This window comes from Leptonotus elevatus, chromosome 12, assembly GCF_054856555.1.
Source record: "Leptonotus elevatus isolate MCC_2025b chromosome 12, RoL_Lele_1.0, whole genome shotgun sequence".
In the NCBI taxonomy this organism is placed as follows: domain Eukaryota; kingdom Metazoa; phylum Chordata; class Actinopteri; order Syngnathiformes; family Syngnathidae; genus Leptonotus; species Leptonotus elevatus.
Genome location: NC_141250.1, coordinates 3144155 through 3170753, shown reverse-complemented (window position 1 = coordinate 3170753; position 26599 = coordinate 3144155). Strand labels below are relative to the sequence as shown.

The following is a 26599-nucleotide window of genomic DNA, read 5'->3' as shown; positions in this document are numbered from 1 at the left end:
ATTGCATATTGAAAATACTTTTATTTGTTTTGCTTTATTTGGGATGAGATCAGTAAAAATCCATAAGACAGTTTTAGGCACCGATGTTAAAAAAAAACGGAAATCTGTCAGATGACTGAAGCTGTACTTGCCAATTAAATTGCACAGGGAAACTGAAAAGTTACTAACAGTACTTGACAAACTAGTGTTTCATCTCGCATCAGTCATCTTGATTGCAAAAAGCACCATTTATTTTTTATTTTTTTAAATCAACGCCGATACATATTACTAGTCAAAGTTAGTGAGCTATAATATTTTTGTCAAAATGGCTCCAATGACCTTGTTGACACTGATTAACACAATTTTAACACTCACTACTTGATATTCCACATGATAATGGTCTTCCCACCTGTTGCAAACGCACATCAAAAAAAAAATTATATTGAATCTCATGATACCTTTTAACAGTGCATACAAATGACATTGTATTTATTTTTCATTATTTCTTCTCAATATTCCTGATTCAACTTTAAACCATGTTCACTTCAAATGCTCATTTGCTATTATAACACCTCTTGGAGTATAATTCCTGACCACAAAAGAGATACCTGCACCACCATGCCTAGAAAAATCTGAATTGGTAAGTGTTCCCTTTTTTCCAAATAAACTTGTCATTGCTCCACAGCTTCCACTCTTCATTCCAACTGACAATTGTGCAATGAGTTGCGTCACAGCTGTGAGGTGGCTGCACCAAGCACCTTCATTCCCATGTACGTCTTGTGCCACGTTTAGGTTACTGTTGCTTATCTGGGAGTTAGGGGAAAAAAAGAATGAATGAGGGACAATTAAAGTGTTTGGAAAATGAATTGGAAACTGGCATGAGAAAAGACGCACAGCTAGCTTCTTTTGCACAGCCATGCAGAAATATTCTTCCACTATGCAATACACATCAGTCGGGATCTTTGCAGGGTTCGTGACACGTTCTTCAAAATAACTTTCAATGTGTTTCATAACCAGCGTGGGGTTGTGAGCTTCACATTTATTACTAGACTAAAAGAGATACTTAACTCATTGAGCCAGTTATTCAATAAAAAGTTCATATTTTGTCCAGAATGAATTTGAAAACATAATTAATACCTTTAAAAACTAATTTTTAAAGATATTACTTTTATACAAAAAATAATGCACTTATCAAATTTATTCTGGACAAATTAACTTTTTACTGTTGAAAATGGCTCAATGAGTCAAGTATCCCTTTAAGGACCTGCAGACACCCAATATGGAGGACCAAAACTGCCCAAATTAAAAATAAATGAATAAAAAGTGTAAAAAAAACGGATATTAAAAATATAATTCAAAAATTAAATGCAAAAAATATATAGATGGATATATATATATATATATATACTGTATATATCCCTAAATAAATAAATAAAAGTAAAACAAAAATAATAAACGAGATTCAAAATATAAAAATACAATTAAATGTTTAAATAAATCCCAAAATAAACATATAAAGAGAATTAAATGTCAATCAATAAATAAAAACGCCTCTGCTTTATTTCATGCTGCAGATGCTCTGTCAGGTCAAAATGTTATTCAAATGAGGGGGGCGTTCCTAAGCGTGTCTTGGGCTGGGCTCCGCTGTTGCAAACTGCCTTTCATTGGTCGAGTGAGCCCCCTCATTTGAATAACATTTCAACCTAAAAGAATGTCTCTGCTGCATTAAATAAATAAATGTGAGAGCAGAGCGTTTTTATTTATTGATTGATATTTAATTCTATATTTTGTATTTATTTCAACATTTATTATATTCATTTTTATTTTTTGATTCTCGTTTTTTATTTTTATTTATTTTTTACTTTGTTTTATATATATATAATTTCCATCTAGATAAAAATAATAATAATTTTTGAATTACATTTTTTACATCTGTTTTTATGTTCACTTTTATTGATTGATTGATTGATTTTTTAATTTGGGCAGTTTTGGTCCTCCATAACCCAAATTGACTGTCCAAAGAATAACAAGCAAAGTAGCAGCAGCAAATGCCGGACCTTAGGGGTCCACTCTAACCCCCACCCCCCGCCAGGGGATGCCGTTCACCTTCATCGCTAAACCTGACAGTAAGAGAGTGCATTCAAGGTGCATTCAAGGTGCATCCAAGGCAAAATATGCCATACCATTGTCACCGCAGCCTGGCTCTGGCTCAGTGGTCTCCCAATTCATGGATCGTTGAACAGCCTTCTTCCAGCGAGCGAAGCGGAACTCGCTCTCTGAGAAGATCACACATGTAAGGTGAGCTGATTTCGGGAGAGCTATTTGTTGCCAGATTGTTCACACGTTTTGCTTTCTTACCGTCAGAGTTGATCTGTGGCTGGTATTTTTCAGAGGTGATGTGAGGAAGGTCACTGGGAATCAGGCTCCACACCTTCACCCCCTCTGCGGCCCCTGCTGCCATGGCAGCACCGAGAGCTGTAGTCTCTGACATCGAGGGTTTCACTGGATCATCATGACAATGGGAAAAAGGCAACAACAACAAAAAAAAGCTGTGACAGAGCAACTGGACTTGAGTTCACTCAACCGTTATCTAGCTCAATGATCCAGTTTAACGTGGCAGGGAGCTGGGGCAGTAGTTCGATGGACAAAAGACAAAAGAGAGAGGCACGGAACACAGTTATTGGCAATTACGAGTACTGTCCAATTATCCTACTTTGTTTTGGGACTGTGGGAAAATGCTGGAGTATAACACTGTTCTCTGTCCTCCACTCTTCTGTGTTTGTGTAAATGTAAAATAACTTTTTATTGATGGAGGAGGACAACTTCAAGCTGCATTCGTCTCAGCACAATATTAAGGTTGCATTGCTTAGGTTAACCCATCAGAGAGTGTGAAGAAGGCAGTGACTGTACTTGGGTTATGCCATTAACTCATTCAAAGCCAAAAACGCGAAAATACAATTTTAAAATAATTTTTCCATCACTTTCAAATACATGTTTACAAGTTTTTTTTAATTATTATTATTATTATTATTATTATTTTATGCAAGAGCATACAGAAGGTTATGATGCAGCTTCTGACATGAAGAGGTGGCTTAAAGCAATGGAGGTTATTTAAATATATATATATATATATATACATATATACATATATATATATATACATATATATATATATATATATATATATATATATATATATATATACATATATATATATATACATATATATATATATATATATATATATATATATAAATAAATAAAAGTTAAAATAAAAATGGATATAAAAGATAATTCAAAAATTAAATACAAAATAAATGGAAATAAAAACAATAAACAATATATACAGTATATCCCTAAATAAATAAAAGTTAAAATAAATAAAAAAATAAAAAGCGAGAATCTTAAAATAAATATAAAAATATATGTCGAAATAAATACAAAAATAAATATATAAATATAATTAAAAATCAATCAATCAATCAATAAAAATGCTGTAAAAAAAAAACTGGCACTGTGCAACTCAAGTCACAAGTTGTGGTGACAGTGGACAAGATAGTCATCCATTGCTGCAGTGCAATGCAAGCTTTTTTCTTCTTCTTTTTTTCCCCACTCACTCACACAAACGCACACATACAAACATGGTCTCCCAGGCGGGGAAGCGAACCCACACCAACCTGCATCGTAGGCAAGTGACGGTACCACTCCTCCACTTATTTTTGTATTTATTTCAACATAAATTTTTGGAAACTCATTTTTTATTTATTTATTTATTTTTACTTTTATTTATTTATTTAGGGATATACACACACACACATATATATATATCACTCTGCCACTTATTTTTGTATTTATTTCAACATTTATTTTTATTTTTGGAAACTCATTTTTAATTTTTTTCAACATTTATTTAGGGATATATATATATATATATATATATATATATATATATATATATATATATATATATATATATATATATATACACTTTTATATGTATTTTTTGTATTACATTTTTGAATTGTATTTTTTATATCCGTTTTTATTTTCACTTTTATTCATTCATTTATTTATTTAGTCATTTATTTATTTTTAATTTTGGAAGTTTTGGTCCTCCATAGTTTACCTGTTAGATGAGTATTGTCAACATTTCAAGTACATTTTGTTGACAAGATTTTTCTAAGAACAGTGGAGGACCAGGCAAATGGTATTATTCAGGTCCAGCATGTTGTCTGTGTGCACACTCATACCTACAGTCACGCCAAGGATGTCGGCCTGCAGTTGCATCAGTAATCTGTTAGCAGTCATGCCTCCATCCACCTGCAGCTGCACCAGAGGGACACCGCTGTCCTTGTTCATTGCATCGAGAATCTAATACAAAAGAATGTCATACACTTTAGTACAAAGAAGCTCCAGAAATCACCTGAATCTTGTTGATGGAGTTGCTAACATTGATAAAAAATGATAAAATCTTTGAAAATTATTACAGTGATATTAGGGAAAAATCATCCCTCCCTGGTCCATCTTATGCCTCTAATTTTATAATTATTATTTTACCAAGGAATGTTGCCAAGATGTTGGCGGGCACACACGTAGCTTCACTGTGTCGTCATCAGGGACACCCAGGAGCCTCAGTTACTACTTACCTCCAGTTTGTACAAAGTATCGTAACAAAACATTTTGCATAGCTCTTGAGACAAAATTAGGGTAAAAACATAGCACTCCATCACAAATAAGTCATGCTAGCAATGTAGCAGCTGTAGACTCGAGCGAGGCTAAATTCAAATCTTGCTAGCAGTTTGAAAACTATATGTTGTTAGGAAATGTATTCAACATTTTTTTTTACAACTTAGTGAAAACTTCAGTTTAGCTATCTACTACATTACAATGTAATTTAAAAACAAAATCAACCTAATGAATCACAGCTCACTGTGCTTAATTCAGAAGTAATCGTGAACATACTTCATGATAATCAACCTGTTTTAGGTTAGGTTTGACCCTGTTAGTTAATAAAACTTGAGGTATATTACAAATTGTTGACTTCTTCAGACCACACAACGTAGTTTGGAAACACAACACTCTATGTCACAGACAACACACCTTCTGTTCCTTCAGGGGAAGATAACCCAAAATGTTCTTTACAATAATAGTACTGTATGCAGCCCCACTCGTCCAAACACGATATTCCGAATAATATTGTGTTTGTGGAATGTGAATAAAGCAACAAAATTCACCTATTTCTATCCACCTCAGTGGGCGGCCATTTTGTCACTTGCTGTCGACTGAAAATGACATCACAGTTTGTCAGGGCTCAGGTAACGACCAATCACAGCTCAGCTTGCAAATGCCACATTATGTCACATGACCAAACTCAGAAAACAGGTGAGCTGTGATTGGCTATTACCTCAGCACATACAAAATATTGTAAAGAAAATGTTTGGGTTGACTTTTCCTTTAAAGGCTGCATGTGATAACACACCAGCTAGTGCAGTTTTAACCAGGAAACTAAAAGTTCACCACACTTAGTATGTGTTTAAGAATTTGAAGACAACGTTACAAAAGAATCATGACAATGTGGTATGGTTTGGTGTGCTGAATTGGGGGCGAGGGGGTTTCTAAATTTGAAATCACATACTTTTTATGTATCACTTTATATTAAGATACAAGCTCCTTTTTAATTTATATTTTGTATGCCAACATACAATCGATCACAGTCTTAAAAGCATAATTTAGAGGCACAATGTTGCATTGTGGCCCTTGCCAAACAGTAAGAGTCAGAACATCCAACAGAGCTCATAGATACCTCTCTGGTTTGGAAGCAAACGGCCTCGAGAGCAGCAAATGCCAAATGGCTCTTGTTGGTGAACTGCGTGAGGCCACAAATGATCCTGCAAAAGACAGAGAAAGTTTCCCCGCCCAGACCATCTTGCATGCTCAAATCACAGTGAGCACGGCATATCTCACCCTCGCGCACTCGGCTCCCAATATGGGGCATAGAGCCCGGAGAAAGCAGGCACAAAATAACAGCCATAAGATGTCCCTGCTGAGGCAGCTAATTTCTCTGGAATGAGGATGAGAGAAAAGACACGACTGTAACTAAATGTTGATTTTCCGTACAAAGAAGCTATCAAAGACAAGCAAGGAGCTCCAACAAATACATTCTGAGTTTGTTGTTTTTCAAGTAACGTACCTATCTCTGCGGATGACTGAACTATGCCCATATTGTCCTTCAACCATCGAACTACTGCCCCAGCAATGGCCACTGAGCCCTGTCAGAAAGACAGGAACCAATCAAATGAGTTAGGTTACACCAAACAAATGGGCATTGCGAGTCAAAGCACTAACAAACCTCTAGTGCATAGCAAGGAGGTTGATCTCTTCCCAGTTTGTAGGCAACAGTGGTCAGCAGGCCGTGCTCTGAGATCACGGGCTGGCGAATTTGCAAAATTGTAAATATTCAAATACAGAAGAGGAAGGATGACAATTAAACATTATGTTCTGTTATACGTACCTTGTTCCCTGTATTTCTGAGCATGAAGCAACCAGTTCCATATCTTTACATGACAACAAAACACATAAGCAATGAATCAGCAACAATTGCGAGGTAAAGTAGAAGACAAAGACAATTTGTGAGAGGTGTACTGTACGTGTTTTTGGTCTGGCCATCCTTGAAGCACATTTGACCAACCAGGGCTGCCGACTGATCACCAAGACACTGATAAAAAACAATGTCGCAATGTCAGACACGCACTATTTGAACATTCATTACTAAAACAGAATTTTAATAAAACAAACATTCATGTGAAATAAAATCACATTTAATTAACTAATTTGCTCCCAAAAATGTATAAAACTGTTCTATTTTAAATATTGGCATGGTCCCAAAAACGTATTTATACGTTTGTTATGTTTTTATTTATTTTTATGCTAGAGCATACAGATGGCTTTGATGCAGCCTCTGACCTGAAGATGATGCTTTAAGCAATGGTAGTCATTGCAAAACAACGGCCAGCAGGTGGCAGCAGAGTATAAGAGATCAACCAGTTGCAAAAAGCTCCTTTTTAAACAGATTTGTAAATAATGATGTAACTTAGCTATATTCTAATGCTAATTGCTGCAAAACGGAAACAGATACAAATATATATATTTTTTCCTGATGAAAGAAGAGACTCGAAGAGACTCTAATTTTTCGTTTGGTAGGTTCCATGTTTTTATAGCAATGGAACACAATATTCTGTGGCCCTTGAAAAATCTGTCAAAATCTGGTAAAACAGCCGAGAGCGAAGGGGGTTGCTTCAGTGAAAATGGCTGGGAGTGAATGAGTTAATATAATGAAACAATATTGTTGATATTTATCCAAGCATTATCCTGTTCAGGGTTGCAGGGAGCTGGAACCCATCCCAGTCAGTGTTGCCAATTCCCCAGTACGGAAAGTAGCTATCGGCTCTCCCAAAATTCGCTAGAAGTCGCTAAATGACGCCATTGTCTAATTTGCATAATTAGTCATTTGCATGTAATAGTAATGGACACTGTAGGAGAGAGGAATAACGTCGTGAAAAACACAAGAGTAAAAAAAAAAAAACACCCTGACGAACATCAGAAAAACTCGATAGATTTGTGGCTAGTCGCTTTTGATTTAAAAAATGTCACCAAGAGGCTTTGCAAAGTTGCCAGATTTAGCGAGAAAATTGCAGTTGGCAACACTGATTGCAGCTGTTCTCCGGGGGAAAGGCAGACTACACCCTGGACTGGTTGCCAGTCAATCATGGCACATATGAAGACAAGACTCACATTCACACCGTCACTGATAACAGCTACACATCTGTTCATCATATACTTACAGAGGTGGGTAGCCAAAAATAGTAGTTACTTAAGAAAAATATGATTGACAAATAAAATAAAAGTCAAGAGCAGCTCTTCCAAAATGTACTTTAGTATGTGCTCAGTAGATAGATAGATAGATAGATAGATAGATAGATAGATAGATAGATAGATAGATAGATAGATAGATAGATAGATAGATAGATAGATAGATAGATAGATAGATAGATAGATAGATAGATAGATAGATAGATAGATAGATAGGAGTTTTTGTAGGCTGAAATGTGGACAATTTTAGGCAGGAATATGACAAGGTATAAACACAAGAGCAGCTGTTGTTTTTTGTTTATTTTCTAGTTTGTATGATAACTCTGATTCTCTGTGGGGCCGCTGAGTCTTTTGTATGCGGTCATGTGACTGATTGCCTGGCTACTTGCAAACAAAATCTTGGGTTGCTCTCTTTGATGATGCAATGTTGAACAAACATGCTGTTTTTTGGGTCTCCTGAAAAGTGACTATTAAGGACGTGCAAGGCCCGTAGCTTAATGTGACCAAGTAAAAGTACAGTTTCTTCTTAGCAGAAATACTCAAATACAACTTAGCAAAATGTGCGTTGCATTAAAAGTACTCTTAAGTACAATTTATCCAAAAAGTGTTGTAACTAAATGTGACAGTGTAAATGTATGTTACATTAAAGCTACTCTAATAAGTACAATGTAAATGTAAAAGCGCAAATGTGCGTCACTACCCACCTCTTTATAAAGTACTTCGTAACAGTGGAAACGATAGTGAATAACATTAAAGCAGTGACTCTCATTTTACTTTCTGGACCTGGATTTGCAACCTCTGCTCAGTGGTAGGTTTGATCCTCAACCAACTGACCATGTCCAAGTGTCATTGAGCAAGACACTGCACCCCAATATGCTCCCAGTGCACCTGGCAACACATTGCATGGCAGCAGCCTCCCATTGGTGTATGAACGTGTGAGTGAATTGGTGAATGTGAGCCTTGAACTGAATTGAAGATTAACATGGCAAGTCATTTATTTAATGGACCAGTACCTTTCTGATACATGTGTGTTAAAATATTAGTTTCCAAATCAAAGGCAGGGAACATATTTCACTGTACTCGGGGTCCGACGGAATTACGTTCCCACACATTTTTACATATGCCGGAATGCATCATAGTCTATCACTAGCCTACACAAATGCGTTAGCAAAGTCTGAATTACAGTGATTCCTGTATTTGTGTGAAAATCCATGAATGTCAGTCAATTAAATGAAAAACAGTCATATAGCATCATAAAGCAAGGAGCCTTGTCATTTTTTTGCTTCCTGTCAGCGACCCAACCATATTGACTCCTACTTTTGGTTCCTGACCCAGCAGTTGAGAATCACTTGCACTAAAGCACCAAGAAAGACCACCACATTCGTAAATAGCGACATTGCATTTGGAAGGTTTTACCCCAGAGATTGGAACTCCTTCAAGGCTGGTTGTTTTCTGGTGAGAGGACATGAACACACTCATTAACATTTTTTCAGGCTGTTTATATGCATGTGATTTTAAAATAAGGTAAGTACATGTCTCACATTTGAATTTCAAATACTGTATTGTTTGATTTGAAGTTTACATGAACACATAATGAATATAAATGTCATACGCATTTTGGGCTAAATTATATATTATGAACCATACTTTTTCAAGTGTGGATTGATTTAACAATATCTTCAATAATTTTGCTGTGCTGTGTATGTTAATACAACAGATATACAATTGTATTTATTTTTGAGTTCCTCTAAGCCACACAAGGTCTAAATATACTTAGACCCGAACTAACACAGTACAGGAATTGGTAACTCTCCGTCGATTCTTCTGGTCATTGTTTAGTGTTACAAACCAGTCACTTAACAACAGAGTGATTTCAAGTCCCCCTTTAAATAGGCCAACTGACTGTTGACACTGCGATCCAAATTACAGGACACACCTTGGTTCAACAAGTGCTGATGGTGAAAAAAAAAATTTTCTCTAGGGATACCAAAATGAGTTTGTTTTTAGAAATAATTCTGCTGCTACAGTTTGGTGGAGCAGTTGGTAAAGTCCATTGTCCAGTAACCAGGAGGTTGCAACTTCGAACTCCCACCTCCGACTGTACATTACAAATATATCCATGGCTTTTATGCTAAATAATATACATGTATACCAACTGACTATCATATCAGGAAATTGATTATAATTTCACTGAAATGATTAAATGCATGTTAACTGTCAGCATCAGATGACACTTTTCAAAAATAAATACGCCACTAGCCATGAATTTGAACAAGTCAAGTTAGCTTAGTGCTTAGAGCAATTGCCTCCCACTATGGTTCCACCATGGACCTTGGTTCAAAACCCGCTTGGACCACATTTTATTACATTCGATGGCTCGATACCAACTGACTATCAGATCAGGAAATGGATTATAATTTCTCTCAAATGTTTAAATCCCATTTCGGACAGGTTGCAGTTCAATTTTTCTTTGTATTCATTTGTCATTTAACTACAATTACAAATGTGTAATTTTCACATAATTTATCTTTCAATTTGCTTCATAAGCACATGCATTAAAATCTTAGCATTCAGCTAATAGCATTCAGCTTTTCCTCACAATTTCTGCAGAAATGTAACTTTGTCTAGTTTATTATTACTTTTGTCACATTCAAGTTTTTCCGTTGCCATTGGGGTTTTTTTCTCTTTCATTAACAGTGGGGTTCCAACAATTTTATCCACGTGTGTTGCATGGGCCACAGATACAAGTGTGAAATGACTCCAAAATAAGCAAACATACATCATTTGTATTTACTTACATTAAATCACATAATGCATTGAGCTGTGCTGATTAATGTGTCAATGTTAAATTCTGTGAATAACAGAACTTACCATCCAGCCGTATATTTCAGAGGAGCTTTTGACTTTGGGGAGAAGTTCCATTGGAATGTCAAAGTAACTAAAAGAGGCACGGATAATGAATGGATAGATGAAGGAATGCACGAATGAATGAATGCACGAATGAATGAATGCAGCAAACAAGAAATGTGTTTTAAAAGCTACTATTTATGAATACATATAATGTGATACTATGGCACTGATTCATTCTCAATTTTGTATCTACTACTGCAGAACTGCTCCAGACAGCATTAACCTGATCAATACGACACTGGAATCAAAATAGTACAAGGTTCTCCCAGTGCACAATGATAGTGTGATTCGATAATCCAGTGAGTTTATTCAAACTAGCCACGTCTGCACATAGGTTAGTGTGTTAGTGTGTGTGTGTGTGTGTGTGTGTGTTAGTGCGTGTGCGTGTGCGTGTGTGTGTGTGTGTGTGTGTGTGTGTGTGTGTGTGTGTGTGTGTGTGTGTGTGTGTGTGTGTGTGTGTGTGTGTGTGTGTGTGTGTGTGTGTGTGTGACGGTTACCTGCAGAGCTCATGATCCCAGTCCATGGTGTGAATGTTGAAGAGCATGGTGCGACTGGCATTAGTAACATCTGTGCAGTGGATTCCTCCGTTCCTGCCACCTGTCAGGCACTGAGAAACCACAACTCCAATATACTTGTACCATGGAGCTTCAATTTCCCTATCCTGAGCCAACTACTGCATGTACAATAAGATACTTGGGACTATGATTCTGTGCAACTGATGGTGTGGGGTCATACCCAGATGATCCAGGAGTCCACTGTGCCAAACATGGCGCGGCTGCTTTTCACAGCCTGTTGCACCGTGTCTACATTGTCCAGCAGCCAACGTAGCTTCACTGCACTGAAGTAGGTGCTGATGGGGAGGCCCGTCTTGTGCTGTGATGTCAGAAGTGTTGAAGATATTCACAAAATGGGAGATCAGAAACAACGTTTGAGAATAGTAAAGCAGACAAATTGTAACCTGCTGTTACTAAATTTTAAGGAAATGTTTCGAAAAAACAAATAGACTTTGCTTATCACACTTACTCTGAGGTGATTCTTGTTTTTGCCTGGTGCTTTGTTGATGAGCCTCTCCACTGTAGATTGTGTGCGCAGGTCTAGCCAAACTAAAGAGTGAATGGACGTTAACTTATGGAGGCTCAAATAGATTAAGCGTAAAGACAATGACAATGTAAACAATGTGGGCTCTCTAACAGGGGATGTTAATATATGAAAATAACTGATAGGATTCAAACTGCATACCAAGGAAAACTATGAGACTACCGATTTTTTTCTTTTTCATTTCATTTTTAATATATCTACCCCCAGCTACAACACACACACAAAAAAAGATTTATTATGAAACTTTACTTTTTATTCTGCCAAGCAGGCACACCCTTGTTGAGTTGCTTAGATTGTTTTTCCTGGTTGTATGTTATATTTGTGTGCACCTTTGTTTCCAGCACAGTTATTGTAGTTTTGGAATTTTCATTATAGTTAGTTTTTATTTCATTTTATTTTTTTTTATTATTTTTTATTTAATTAGTTTTAATTAGTTTTCAAGGCAGCTCTGTTAAAAAAATGTTTAGTTTTAGTTAGTTTTAGTATTAGTTTCCATTAAAAAAAAAAAGTGTATTACTTGTGTGCAAGATTTTTAAAAAACACCATGGTAAAATAAAAAAAAGCAATGTGTTGTGTTTTGGCTGAGTTAAATGCAAGGCAGTCTATTGGAGTCAAAAGTCAAACATGCAAAATTATCGCCTAGTGGTGATGTCATCTGAAGGCAATTTTATTTTGTTTTGTTAATGCAGGGCTGGACTGGCCATCTGGCGTACAGGGCAGATGCCCGATAAGCCGGCGTCTTTTGGGGCTGATTCAATGCATTTTTATTTTTTACCTCCATTTTACCCCAAGAGACTGACCCACAACTTAACCGGACTAGTCTATTAATTCATTTCGAATATAGATAGCAAACTGAACCAACATCAGTCAATATCAATGGCAGATCTATGTTTTAGGCAGGGTGATCAGGAGTCGGGCCAGGGCTGATTTTTTTGTGCCAGTCCAGCACCGTGTTAATGTTTTTTAAATTTGACTTATTTCGTTAGATTTCGTTAACTAAAATAACCTGTGTTGCCAGGCACAATGAATCAAGGCCATTTACATATGCCCCATAAGAAGATTAAAACAATGGATTGACCAGTCTGCTAGTAATATCAATATAGGAACACTTAAACATAAAAATTTAATCTGGAACACAAATAGATGCTAGTCACATACATCATACTCCTTCGTCTTTCAGTAAAGGAACAGAGTAGCATTTTAAAACAAAAGTCCAAATTTTTAAAATATACTTTGTAATGATAAAACATTCAGTGAGATTCTGTATATGAACAACCTTTAATAGTGAACACATTTTGAAAAGGCTGGGGGCAACTATTACTACTACTAAAACTTTTTTTTTTTTTTAGGCCTGGGGGGGGGGGAATAAAAACATCTCTTGAATGACTTCCAAGAAGTGCTCTGAGGCTGCGTCACTGCCACATGGAATAGTAGAAGCATGCAAGACACATGACACTACATGATGCAACCTCGTTACGTGCTGAAACATTTTCCAGATGACATCATTTCCTTTTCAACTGTGGAAGTAGAAGAAGTGCAAATCTTTTTTGGGAATAAAGTTTGACAGACAAACCTAACCAACTTGATATATAGATACAAATAAATACTTTAAAATATATGTATTTGTTTTTATAATGTAATAGTGTCTAAATATCCAATCCCGAACTTGCAACACAAGTTTCATTCGGATTTATATAAATTGTCATAATTTGTCTGACAAGATCTGGGGGGGGGGGGGGGGGGTCATGACATAGAAGATATGTTGCACATTTGAGAAACAAATTTTACATCTCCATTTTTGTTTATCTGTCAACATATTTTTATCTTAAATTGATTTCATGTCAACCTGGTATGAGATTATGTATCCAGATCAGGGTTATAATACAGCAGATTCGTTATTTTTTATTCTTTTGAAAATGCATCGTTTTAGTTGAATTCTTATTTGTTTACAATTCCCAAATTACCGTTTGACTTATAGCTATCCTTTAAAAAATAAATAACAATAAAATAATTATATATATATATATATATATATACTAATAATAATGAATAAAGCATTTTCATTTTTATTTCATTAATGAAAATATTTTTTCTTTTTCAATTTTAGTCCATGTTTAACCAGGTGAAGTGGTTTTTTTTTATTATTATTATTATTTTTAAATTTTTATTTTTTATTTTTAAGGTGAAGTGGTTAATGTCATGCATTTTGGGACTCGTGTAGTAATGATGGAGTAAGGACGTCAGAGATACTGCACAAACTCACCAATGGCATTGTAGAGCGGTACTCCAGTGTCTTTGTCCCAAACCAGAGTTGTCTCTCTTTGATTGGTCACACCCACCGCTGATAAAACAACATTATCATGGTTAATAACAAACTCTCACTATTCCTTACTGTTTCTCAAAAATTTGGGGTACAGTGTACCGAATTCACCCTCTACAGGTGAATGGTGTACAGTAGTGATGGCATTTTCACACACCTTTAATGTTGCCAATATCAATGTTGAGTTGTCGAAGTTTTTCACACGTTTTCTCCATACATTCATAGACTGACTGTATTATTTCCCTGGGATCCTCCTCCACCCACCTGATTAAAATCAAACAATACAGGTGTCAAAACTTTCTAATAAACAGACTTGAACAAAAGTGATTTTGTAGCCAATTCACTTAATAGGAAGATACAAAATGCTAGGATAGAGAACGAATTAATGCTTGGCACAGGCAATGGAGTTTATGGTAAACTACAGTATAAACTATGGTATGATTTCACATATCACCAGATATTGTGAAGATTTAAAACTCACCCCTCCTTTGGAAAACTTTGGTTTATTTCTACTTGGTGGTGAATGATTAATTCAGCTGTCTTGGCATTGAACACCTGTGAGCAAGAGATTAAAGAGAGAAAGACACCAAAATGGTTTTCACTAACAAAATAAAAAGTAGCAAAATACTTAGGTCCATTATTTATTGTAAGTACACTGTAACAAATTTCTGTAAAATCTACAGTAAAAAAAGATAGCATTTACTTGTTTGATAATTTTACAGTATTTAACTGTATACAGCAATGCATTACAGGTAAAAACAAAAGTACAGTAATTTGCTGTATAATTAGCGGTAAAATACCATCAATTTTACAACAACTATATTTTGGCACGTATATATGTGGATTAGAGGTAAAGATTGATTGTTGGATTTTGGCGGGTATCTCCAGAGGAGAAGAAGCAAATAACAGACCCTATATTGTCACCGGAGCAAGGACAAGAGTAATATTTTAGCATGAGGGCAGTCTGCATCATCTTCACATCGCGTTTCTCCAATAAAGGCAACCTTACAGCTAACACTGATTTATGCACTCGGCTGCAGAACGAAGACTGATTTTACAACAAGGGTGGCATGGTGGATGACTGGTTAGCACGTCTGCCTTCCAGTGCTGAGGGCGTGAGATCGAGTCCAGGCTTTGGCCTTCTGGGGTGGAGTTTGCATGTTCTCCCAATGCCTGTGTGGATTTTCTCAGAGTGTTCTGGACTCCTCCCACATTCCAAAGACATGTACGGCCGGTTAATTGAGCACTCTAAGTTGTCCCTAGATGTGATTGTGAGTGTGGATGGTTGTTCGTCTCTGTGTGCCCTGCGATTGGCTGGCAACCAGTTCAGGATGTACCCTGCCTACTGCCCAAAAATCAGCTGGGATAGGCTCCAGTGACCCTTTTGAGGAATAAGTGGTAAAGAAAATAATAATAATAATCATTTTATTTGTAATGCACTTTATATTTCAACAATCTCAATGTGCTACAGAGTAAAAAAAAAAAAAAAGGTCTAACAAAAAGCTTTTGAAAAAGAAACGTTTTAAGAGCCAGTTTAAAAATGTCAGTAGGCTGTGGAGCCCTCAGGCGGTCAGGAAGAGCATTCCAGAGCCTCAACAGCCTCAGAGCCACCGAGAAGAAGGCCCGATCGCCCGTAGTGCGGAGCTTGGTCTTGGGGGCTTGAAGGAGGTTTGAGGATGTAGAACGGAGGGTTCGTGAGGAGGTCTTTGGTATGAGGAGTTCTTTGAGGTATTGTGGAGCATGACCTTGAATGCACTGATGAGTGAGGAAGGAAACCTTGTATTCTATTCTGAGGGACACCGGGAGCCAATTCAGTGATTTTAGGATGGGGGTAATGTGGTCAAATTTGCGCACCTCCATCAGGATCCTGGCAGCACAGTTCTGGATGTATTGCAGTTGGTTTCCCAGGGGGAGCAGATAGTGGGTGAAGAGGGTGGGACCCAATACCGAACCCTGAGGGACACCACAGGTGACAGTGTGTGTGATTTTGCCTGACCCAAAGTGACGTATTCGGATCTGTCAGACAGGTAGGAGGTGAACCAGTTGCACACGTTTTCTGAGAGTCCAATGGTATGTTGTAGGCGGTGAAGAAGGATGTGATGGTCAACTGTGTCAAAAGCTGCTGTCAGGTCCAAGAGGATAAGTAGGGATGGGGAACCGGAGTCTGCTGTCATCAGGAAGTCATTTGTGACCCTTATAAAATGGATGGATGGATTCTATGATGACATACTGTATTTGTGATTAGTTGCCAGCAAATTCCTGTAAATTACGTAGAATAAAAGAAACGGTTGTAAACTAGATTACAGTGGATTGCTGTAAAAGTAAGTACAGTAAGTAATTGCAATTTATACACAGTAAATACTTGTAAAAAAAATAATGTACTAAGATTTTACAAGAATTAGCTGGCAACTTTTGCCAGTTATTTCTTGTCAATTCTACAGTCAATTTGTTACAGTGTATTAATTTGTGTGTTTGAGTATAACCAAATATAATGTGATGGTGTGAAGAACTCAAAAATATAATTATTATTAATTTGGGGAAGAACTGTATCTCTTCCCGATGTTCTAAATTGTAATTTATATAGTCAACTAGACATACTGTAAATCAGCTTTTGGTCTACCTATGCAAGACGGTGTCGGTAACCCAACCAGTGCAAAAGCCCAATAATTCTGCTCCAACAGCTGCAGCAACCCTAAAACAGTAACACAATTCCCCCATGAAAGAATGCCAGTATTGACTATGTGGATGACATGTCAAATCGGTAAAATTACCGAATGAACAATAGCTCTTTAAGAAAAAAAAGACTATGTGGATGGCATGTGACACACAATAACTGTTTTATCGAACATTACAATGCAAACTGTAAAAATTAAACCCCTGACAGAGAAATCCTTGAGCCCAGGGAGGGGTAATCTGGAGATTCAGGCGATTTCCTGGTAGGCTCGGCTGCTACATGCACTCTGCTATTCTGGATGCCACATTAATTTCCGGATATGTTTTGAAATTAGCACTACATTTGTTACTAAGGTTTTTGACAAGTCGCAGTAATTTAAACCACGACTAGAAACAACACCACTGGCACTATAGTACACACCCTTTCTCTGTTCAAAGTAACACACTAAAGAGGCAAAATAGTCACAAATGTTACTCGTAACAGTAAGAAAGCGTGCTGGGAAAGCCTCAATGTGATCATTAAGTTAGCTTCAAACTGCTAACTTGTGCTAAGTAGTGTACCAGAAGCGGTGTGAATCGGTTGCAAATACTAATGCTACATGTTAGCTGCCTAAATGTTACTGACTTAACAGCGTTTGATAAATCTGACTTGTTAAGTGTAAAGTCCCTTATCCTATGTTATACACTTGCTTATTGGTTCCATTTCAACTATTTGTTCTCACAAATAAACACTGATAGAAATCTTGTAAGCACATTCAATTGTTATTTATATATTTGATCCAATATGTTTATCATTAGAGGGAATGGTAAGCTATATTGGAATGATACACTAAAAAGGGTAACATTTTTATATTTTCATTAAAATGTTGGGAACTAAAAGTGGGCCGGTCTGAGTCATGAAACTCCAGGACTGAAAATGAATCTCACTCTGACACTGCTGAAATTGAAGCGAACCTGGAAAACTGCCAGCTTCTGACCTCGTACCAGAAGCGAAACACAGACAACCGTGAGCAAATATGCAAGAATCATCGCCCATGTTGATTTGTACTGAAAGTAATTGTTGCCAGACATCTTATCTTAATAGGGCAAGCCGCAAAGTGCCTGATCACACGTGTCGATCAGGCAATGTTGCGCTTCAGTGACTTCTGTCTAAAAGCATTAACTGTGTGTGTATTTGCTTATGACTGCAGATGTTACTTAAGTCTTGCAATGGGTCTGAAAACAGCCAGGTAAGTTAAAGTTTAACTTCATGTCAGATGAACTTTCAAACAGACCTCAGGTAGGTGAAGAAATTGGTCACTTATGTAAAGTAATTTAGATATTACTAAGTTATAGAAGCAGTTTTTTGGGGTCAAATATACTGTAAAGTATACGTATTTATTGGCAACTGTTGGAAAATTGCACAGTACTTTTGAGTGTTCACAATTATGATGTAATTATGTAAGGTCTAAGGCAGAGGTGAGCAATCTCGGTCCTCGAGGGCCGGAGTCCTGCAGGTTTTGGAGGTTTCTCACTTCCAACACAAGCTGATTCCAATCAACAGGATCGTTATCAGGCTTATGCAGAGTTTGCTGATGAGCTGATCATATATCAGCTGTGTTGGAGAAGGGCAACATGCAAAATCTGCAGAACTTCGGCCCGCGATGCCCACCTCTGGTCTAAGGTATTAATAGCTTTAACTTAAATGTGCTACCATTTTTTAAAGGAATTATTATTTTTGAAAATGTATTCCCCAAAAAACTAAGGCATCACATGTAAATACAGTAAGTATTTACAACCTTTGCTCAATAATTTGTTGATACACCTTTGGCAGTAATTCAGCCTCAAGTCTCCACAAGTGTAGCACTCCTATCTTTGGGCACGTTCACCTTTGCAGTACCTCTCAAGCTCCATCAAGTTTGATGGGGAGTGTCGTGCACAGCCATTTTTAGATCTCTCCAGAGATGATCGATAGGTCAATCACATTCACAGAGTTGCCCTGAAGCCACTCCTTGTCTTGTGTTGTCTTGACTGTGTGCTTGGGGCCATTGTCCTTTTGGAAAGTAAATATTCGCTCCAGTTTGAGGTTCTGAGCAATCTGGAGCAGGTTTTTATTGAGGATGTCTCTGTATATTGTTGCAATTATCCTTCATTCAAATCCTGACTAGTTTCCCAGTTCCTACCACTGAAAAACGTTGTCTCATCAGACCAATGAAAGTTCTTTAGGTGCCATTTGACTAACTCCAAGCAGGCTGATTCGTGCTTGTTACAAAGGAGTGGCTTCTGACTGTCCTGATTGGTGAAATGCTGCAGCGATGGTTGTCCTTCTGGAAGGTTATTCTCTCTCCACACTCCACAGAGCACCGTTGGGAGCATCCATTGCAGCCTGGTCATCCTGGAAGGTGGATTACCACATTTACGGTCCCTTCTCAAGGTTTCTTGTTTTTCCCCTCATGGGATTTTTTAAAGATTTTCTATGCCCTCTTGTGGTTCGATCAAGGGATGTCGTTAATATTTGTCAACTGTGGGCATGTAAAGCCCTTTGAGACTCTTTTGTGATTAAGGGCTATATGAATAAACTTGACTTGACTTTACTTTACTTGACAGAGTGACTATTGGGTTCTTGGTCAGCTTTACGACTACGACCCTTCTCCAACGATTGCTCGGTTGAGACAGCCAGCCAGGTCTTGGAACGAGTCCTACTGGTTTGGAACTCCTTCCATTTACGGCTGATGGAGACCACTGTGCTCATTAGAACCTTCAAAGCAGCAGATTTTTTTCTGATGTGTGCCTCAAGACAATCCTGCTGAAAAAAAATCTTGGTTGGTTTGTGCTCTTGACATGCACTGAACATTTTGTGTTTGCGGTGAGAAACTAATTATCGTGGCATATAGCAAATGTCTTGTGCATCTTCGAAACTTGTCGTGCTGTTTGTGGTTATACTAACACCCAGAAGAAGTCTGTGGCTACAAGAGCAATGTTTTGTACATGCATCCCGGACAAAGACAGAATGTTGTGAGAATCCGTACGGTTTCCACCGCCTACCTGAAGATGAGGAACACAAAAAGATTAGGATGAAAATCTTAATTTAAAAAAACTTCTGCTCCTTTGATTTTGTGGACATAAAGCACTCTGAAGAATGGGCACATCCTACTTTGTGGGTGCGTGATGACAGACCACTTGAGAAGATTGGTGCGTGCAAAGTAAGCAGCGGGATTGTAATGTTCTCTATTTTAAGATGTGACAACTGGCGTTCCTGCAGGGTTTAAACCTGTAACTTTCATAGTAAAGTGGACTCAAACAGTTACCATGTAAACAAAACGTTGGTTCCGGTTAATACTGCAAGTCGCACCCATTATTCTGACTTAAACAAATGTCTGCCATCTATTGGTGAGCACACTTATTACAACTTAAAACTGCTCAGCTACAGTAAATATTTGCACTATCAAAAATTAATCGAGGGCCACACTGTGTGTATGCAGCCCGTCCATGTTCTAACTTCTAACCCATCCCAAAAAGTAGATGGGGCCACAAAGGTAAAAAAAGAAAGAAAAAAAAGAAAAAAAGACCTCCACATTCCACAGATGAGTTAATTTTTGACAGGTGATAGCATCACACTTCAGCACACAACTGGTAGGAATTTAAGGGTTTCATCACTTAAAACCTGACAAATTTGCTGAAAATAATTCACACACGGTGAAGCTGACACGAGCTATTCATTAGAGAGTGTCAAAGAAGTGATATAAATTTCCAAGCTGATGTATTAATGAAATTCGAGTACAAACAGACAGACCAAAAATCCTCTAGTCAAGGACTTAAGCAGCAGATGTGTACTTATTTAACATATAAATGGATGATATATATATATATATTTTTTTTTTTTACCAATTAAGAAAGCAAGTATCTACCCTACTAAGACTCCAATTCAGAACTGGCCCAAGGCAAAAGCAAACAAAATCCTTACTTTGGGCTCGGAATATAGTCACTAACTAGACTTGTAACATAAAATGGTTAAATGTTTGCATTAAGGCTTAAGTGTATTAACAAAAGATTGTCTACATTTTACCAAAAGTTAAGACCTCATTATTCAACTTTATATTTCTCTATTTAAAGGCAAGGCTGCTTTATTTATAGGGCACATTTCTTACAAAAGGTAACTCATTATCTTTTACATGATTGAGTACAACATTTAAAAGTATTTCTAAACAACGACCTAAAGACATTTAAAATTAAAGTATGTACAGTGCATAAGATTTTAAGCCCTTTTTGTCACCTTGTTTCATGCAACTGTTCAGCTGCATCATTATTTGCTTGATATTCTGATTTTTGTTTTCCATTTGAAGTTATTTTTTTAAAATAATTCTAAGTGATATTTGTTGTTGAACTTTACTGTTGTTGTACTATACGCTTATACTGTATAGTCAGTGTCTACATGAATTTTGCATATATTAGGCTATCCCTACATACACATATACATATATGCGCCGCACTCGCCGTAAAATGTCGATGTAAGTATGATTATACCAACGTTATTTTTATCATTACTGTTTTCACAATACAAAACATGCCGCCACACTGCCACGTCACTCACCAGAAACCTCGTTGAGCTCGTGCCCTGATCAATAGCACCTACGAGCGGATCCATCGCTGTGTTTTTTTTTTCTTTTCTCCTGATGGCCTCTGTGAGGAAAAATGATAAGCGCACGCGCTCACAAGTCCAGTGTTTGCTTTTGAAGCACAGCGGGTCAGCTTTGCATGAGGAAAGACTTACTAGTAGGCGGGATTTTCGCGCCTGGTAGAATGAAGCCCGACCTGTCTAAGCGAAGCTCCCATTGGGTAGTCGCTTTAAGGCGTTGGTCGCAGGTTGTCCAATCAGCTCTCAGTGGAAGTGGCACCCACGTGCTCGATGAAGGCACGTCTAGGTGCATAAGAGTGGAAAGTGCTCTTCTTGTTTGTGTTACTGTACTCTGAGAATAAGTATGCTGTTACTTTTTAAATGAGGGTGAATGTCCACTTAATTTTATTGCTCAGTAGATGCCCTCATCATTGTACTCATATTGTACTCTTTTTCATCCATTCATCCAGTTACTTTACAGGGTATGCGCTTGATTGGTATCGGTATTGGGTTTTTTATGTGCACTATTTGTTTGTCAGTGCCCTCTGTACAAGCATTTATTTTAAAGGTGAAATCGTCTTCTTTTATTTCGGCGTTTCCCTTCAGGGGTCGCCACAGCGAATCAGTTGCCTCCATCTAACCCTGTCCTCTGCATCCTCTGCTCTCACACCAACTTCCTTCATGTCCTCTTTAACTACATCCATAAACCTTCTCTTTGGTTTGGACCTTCTGCCTAGCATAGGAAACTCAACATCTTTCTGCCAATATACTCACTATCTCTCCTCTGGACATGTCCAAACCATCTCAATCTAACCTCTCTGACTTTATCTCCAAAGCCTCTATAACATGTGCTGTCCCTCTGATGTACTCATTCCTGATTCTATCCATCCTGGTCACTCCCAAAGAGAACCTCAGCATCTTCATCTCTGCCACCTCCAGCAGAGATGAAGAGTATTTTCCTCAGTGGCACTGTCTCCAGACCAAACAACATTGCTAGTCTCACCACAACTTTCCTTTCATTTTAGCTGAAACTCTTCTATCATACATCACACCTGACGCTTTTCTCCACCCGTTCCAGCCTGCCTGCACACGCTTCATCACTTCTTTTCCACACTCTCCATTGCTCTGGACTGTTGACCCTAAATACTTAAACTCTTCCACCTTATTGGTCTCTTCTCCGTTTAACCTCACTCTTCCACTTGGGTCCCTCCCATTCACACACAGACACTCCGTCTTGCTACGGCTAACCTTCATTCCCCTCTATTTTAAAGGTGAAATATCAGTATAATAATAATAATAATAATAAAAATCCATCCATTTTCTGAACCACTTATTCTGCGTAGTAGTAGTAGTAGTAGTAGTAGTAGTAGTAGTAGTCATAATAATAATAATAAGAAGAAGAATGTCATGGGGTAGTGGTGGTTGCGGACCCAAACGCAGGGAAGCAGGGCAAGGAGGCAGAGGTAATGTAAAAAAAAAAAAAAAAAGGAATTTAATTATACAAAACAAAAGCTTACTCCAAATGGCAAGTGAAACAAAACGTGGGGGAGACAAGGCAAAAAAACTGGCAGCATGACGGGAGGAAAACAGAGGGGGGACTAAAATACACACACACACACACACGCACACACTAATGACACAACAAGACACACCTGGCTAAGGGCACTGATTGGTTGACACGAGGAAGGGCAGGATTACACTTAACAAGACCAAGGGAGACACACAAGGAAAAACAGAACCCAAACATGATGATGACGCTTATTCTGTAAGTAGTAATAACAATAATAATAATAATAATAAAATAGTATTATTATTAACTAAAATAACATTGTAATATAATAATAATAATAATAATATAGTATTGTTATTAAATATAATAACATTTTAATATTGTTATTAAATATAATAAAATGTTAATATTGTTATTAATATATATATATATATATATATATATATATTAATAATATAATAGTTATTAACTATAACATTGTAACATTGTTTATACATGTAGATACATGCGTAACATGTTATTATTATTATACTGATATTTCACGTTTAAAATAAACTCTAACGTTAATATAATATAGTTATTAACTATAATAACATTGTTATATTGTTATTATTATTACTACTACTACCACCACCACCACTACTACTTATCTTGTTGGTCATGGCGAGCCACAGCGCATCCCAGCTGACTTCAGCCATAAGGCTGACTGCACTCTGGCCAGCCAATCAAAGGCAAAGGCAGAGCTATGTGATGGCTAGGGGTGGCCAAACCTAGGGGGAAATTTTGATACTTGTGGTAGTCCTGCTATTTTCACATGGATCCTTGATACCATGCCAAAATTCATTTATATTAACTATGTACCATATTTTCCCGACTATAAAACGTATTGGGTTATAAGCCGTGCCCACATGATGTAGATTTGTTTGTTTTTCACATATTGGCCGCGCCGGACTATAAACCGCGGATACATACCGTATGTTGTGAAATTAGATACTCAGGAGCGGGCGGTCGCACAGCGAAATCCACGGAAAAAAAATAAAAACAATACAATACCCGCACCGTCACTTTTGTCCATAAAATACGGTATTTAAAAATAAATTTACAATAGTTCTGAACGCAAAACTCTTTAGTAAAGCATCTTTGATTTTTTTTCAGTTAATATCAATCAAAAGCATTACTTTCACACCCTTGCAAGGAAACAAAATGGTCGAGAAGCTATTGTTTACCATATCATTCTTCATGAACTAAATTACCCACATATTATTTCATGAAATACTGACTGTTAATGGTGTGATAATCAATGATTTTCTCAGTTACTGAAACATTTCTGGCTACGCCCCTGATCACAGGGTACAGACAGAGACCAACAAACATTTCATTGAGCAGTGTGAACCCACACCGCCTGAATAGAAGTCAGGTGAGTGAGCAGCTTTACATAGCAAACAGTTAATGTTGAATACCAGAGGTGAGCGTGTCAATGAATTTTGAGCGTCTGTCATTCGGTAATCGTCAACAGTCGGGACATCCTTTTGTCATCGTCAATCCGTCAATATTACTGATTAAATCAAACTGTAATTGTCAGTCCATCAATCTATGTTATTTTAACCGGCCTTCCGACATTGCTAAATTAAAGCCGCTATTTTAGGACCGACAGCTCAGTCCGTCAAGGTTATTTTAACCACTCCGCCCCGTTCATGCTAAATCACACTTTGCCACCACTATTTTCCGCTTGACATAGTTTGTTTGTTATGTTATTGTTCTTTTACTTACTTACCGAGAACACTGCAGAGCACGGCCAACGGACTCAATACTTTCCCTTTTTAGGACCCCTTAGCTGTTCAAGCTGCCTGATGTGAAATGGCGCACCAAAAGACCCCTTAGCTGTCTAACAATGCGGCTGACGTAAAATATAGTAAATTAACTGAGCACTAAACTAATGCTTGCATGAACGTAGCAATAGCAAGGAGTTTACAACAGGAGGAGAGAATTTTCATCACGGTCTGTAGTCACCCGAGCTCTACAACACGGCCAGCTACCAGTATTGGGACAGAGCCAGAAGCGAGAAGGCTTGGACAATGGTGTGCGCAGAAGTTAGCATACCTGGTAAGTGTATATTGACTTGTTTCCTGCAGAAGAAAAGGGTCAGTTGCAGTTGCAGTTAAGAAGTGGAAGTGCTCTGCGGTGTGTTAGCGAAGTGGGCGCCTGTCAGTTTTTTCGTCATTCGTCAGCTCAACGGGCATCCGTCGTTGACAAACTGGGAAGGTCTGTTGGTACTGGCCTGGTTATTGATTATTACATTGAAGGACAAAAACTCACTTCTGGTAAGTTTTCTGTCATTCATTAATCGTCAACAAAACAACAAAAATGCAAGAAAATCTAGAAAAAAGTTGTTCTGGCCAAAGTGTATTTCCTGTTATCAATCAAATATTTGTGGGTCATATTAACCTAAAAAAACGGTCATATTAATATAAAATGGTTGTAATTAATTATGTATACGTTAAAGGGGAAGTCAACCCCCCAAGAAATGTCTTGACAATAAACTAGTCTAAATATGGTATTCTGATTAATATTGCGTTAGTGGAATATGAGTTAAGCAGCAAAATCCAGTCATTTTTATCAATATCAGAAGGCGGCAATTTTGCCCCTTGCTGTCGAGTGAAAATTACATCACAGTTGTTCAGGTCTCAGGTAACAACCAATCACAGCTCAGCTTCAGAAAACAGGTGAGCTGAGCTGTGATTGGTCGTTGCCTGAGCTCTGAGCAACTGTTATGTTATCTTCAGTCGACAACAAGTGGCAAAATGGCCGCCCCCCCGAGATGAAAAAAAAAGAGCTGGATTTTGCTGCATAATTTATAGTCCACATATGTAATTATAAAATAATCAGAATGTCATGTTTAAACTAGTGAGGTTACATATAACATTATGATTATCAAAACATTTTCAAGGTTGACTTTCCCTTTGAAGTATTGTGTCCAGCTGTCATAACAAAAGGTCCCTGACATTCTTGAGAGTCAAAATGGACAAAAGATAAACAATTACAGTACATCAATATCCACTTGCTTCACTCTTTTTAACTGGTTAAATCATTTACCCCTCCTTGGTTGGCCTTCTGTCTCTTGCAAACATTCAGTACGTTTTTCATTACTGTAACACCTGGTGCACAATTTGTCAAATTTCAGATCTGTTTGTTCACAGATACATTTTCAGAAGTAGGCAGATGAGAACATTTTTACATGGTTGTTTAATTTCACACTTGAAGGGTGGCGCAGGTGCTCCAGACACAAACTATGCAAAGTATTAAAAGTGCATTTTCCACAATATGCCACCGTAAGAGATAAAATCGCTGGACAAAAGAAGCCATGTGCCACCAATGACACAGTAGCACAAATACATACAGTACATGTGTCGCACACTTTGCAGGCAAGCAGCTGTTGCAACAGTGGGCAAGGTTAAAAAGTTTGACGCACGTGGTTGTCCCTTATCTTCTTTCAGTCCGTACAGTCATCCTTGAGATCAAGATAAAGCCTAAAATAGAATCAATCTTGGTGGGTAAGTTGTTTGATTACCCACTCAGTGTAGTCCTGCCTGCCAGCTAACAACTGATAACAGATCAAATATTTGTACGCAACAGATCAAATATTTGC

At 37.4% G+C, this 26599-nt stretch overlaps 1 protein-coding gene across 5 annotated transcripts; it reads right to left on the bottom strand.

Annotated features, from left to right (window-relative positions):
* Positions 1-6: 6 nt before the first annotated feature.
* On the bottom strand, positions 7-21602 carry LOC147164263 (glycerol kinase-like). 5 transcript variants are annotated; one of them, XM_086090542.1, is made up of 20 exons: positions 21420-21546; positions 16797-16868; positions 14658-14731; positions 14334-14440; positions 14120-14197; positions 11782-11861; positions 11494-11631; positions 11256-11365; positions 10720-10786; positions 9265-9300; positions 6627-6694; positions 6491-6533; positions 6329-6409; positions 6170-6248; positions 5944-6040; positions 5783-5867; positions 4230-4350; positions 2338-2481; positions 2163-2255; positions 7-786 (listed from the first exon to the last, which is right to left on the bottom strand). In XM_086090542.1, the coding sequence occupies exons 4-20, from the start codon at positions 14389-14391 to the stop codon at positions 773-775; spliced, it is 1392 nt and encodes a 463-aa protein (XP_085946668.1). In that variant the 5' UTR covers positions 14392-14440; positions 14658-14731; positions 16797-16868; positions 21420-21546; the 3' UTR covers positions 7-772. The 5 variants fall into 5 exon arrangements, with proteins under 5 accessions (XP_085946668.1, XP_085946669.1, XP_085946666.1 ...); XM_086090543.1 differs by lacking the exon at positions 21420-21546 and adding an exon at positions 18729-19423; XM_086090540.1 differs by lacking the exon at positions 16797-16868 and having other exon boundaries at positions 21420-21600.
* Between the last annotated feature and the right edge of the window lie 4997 nt (positions 21603-26599).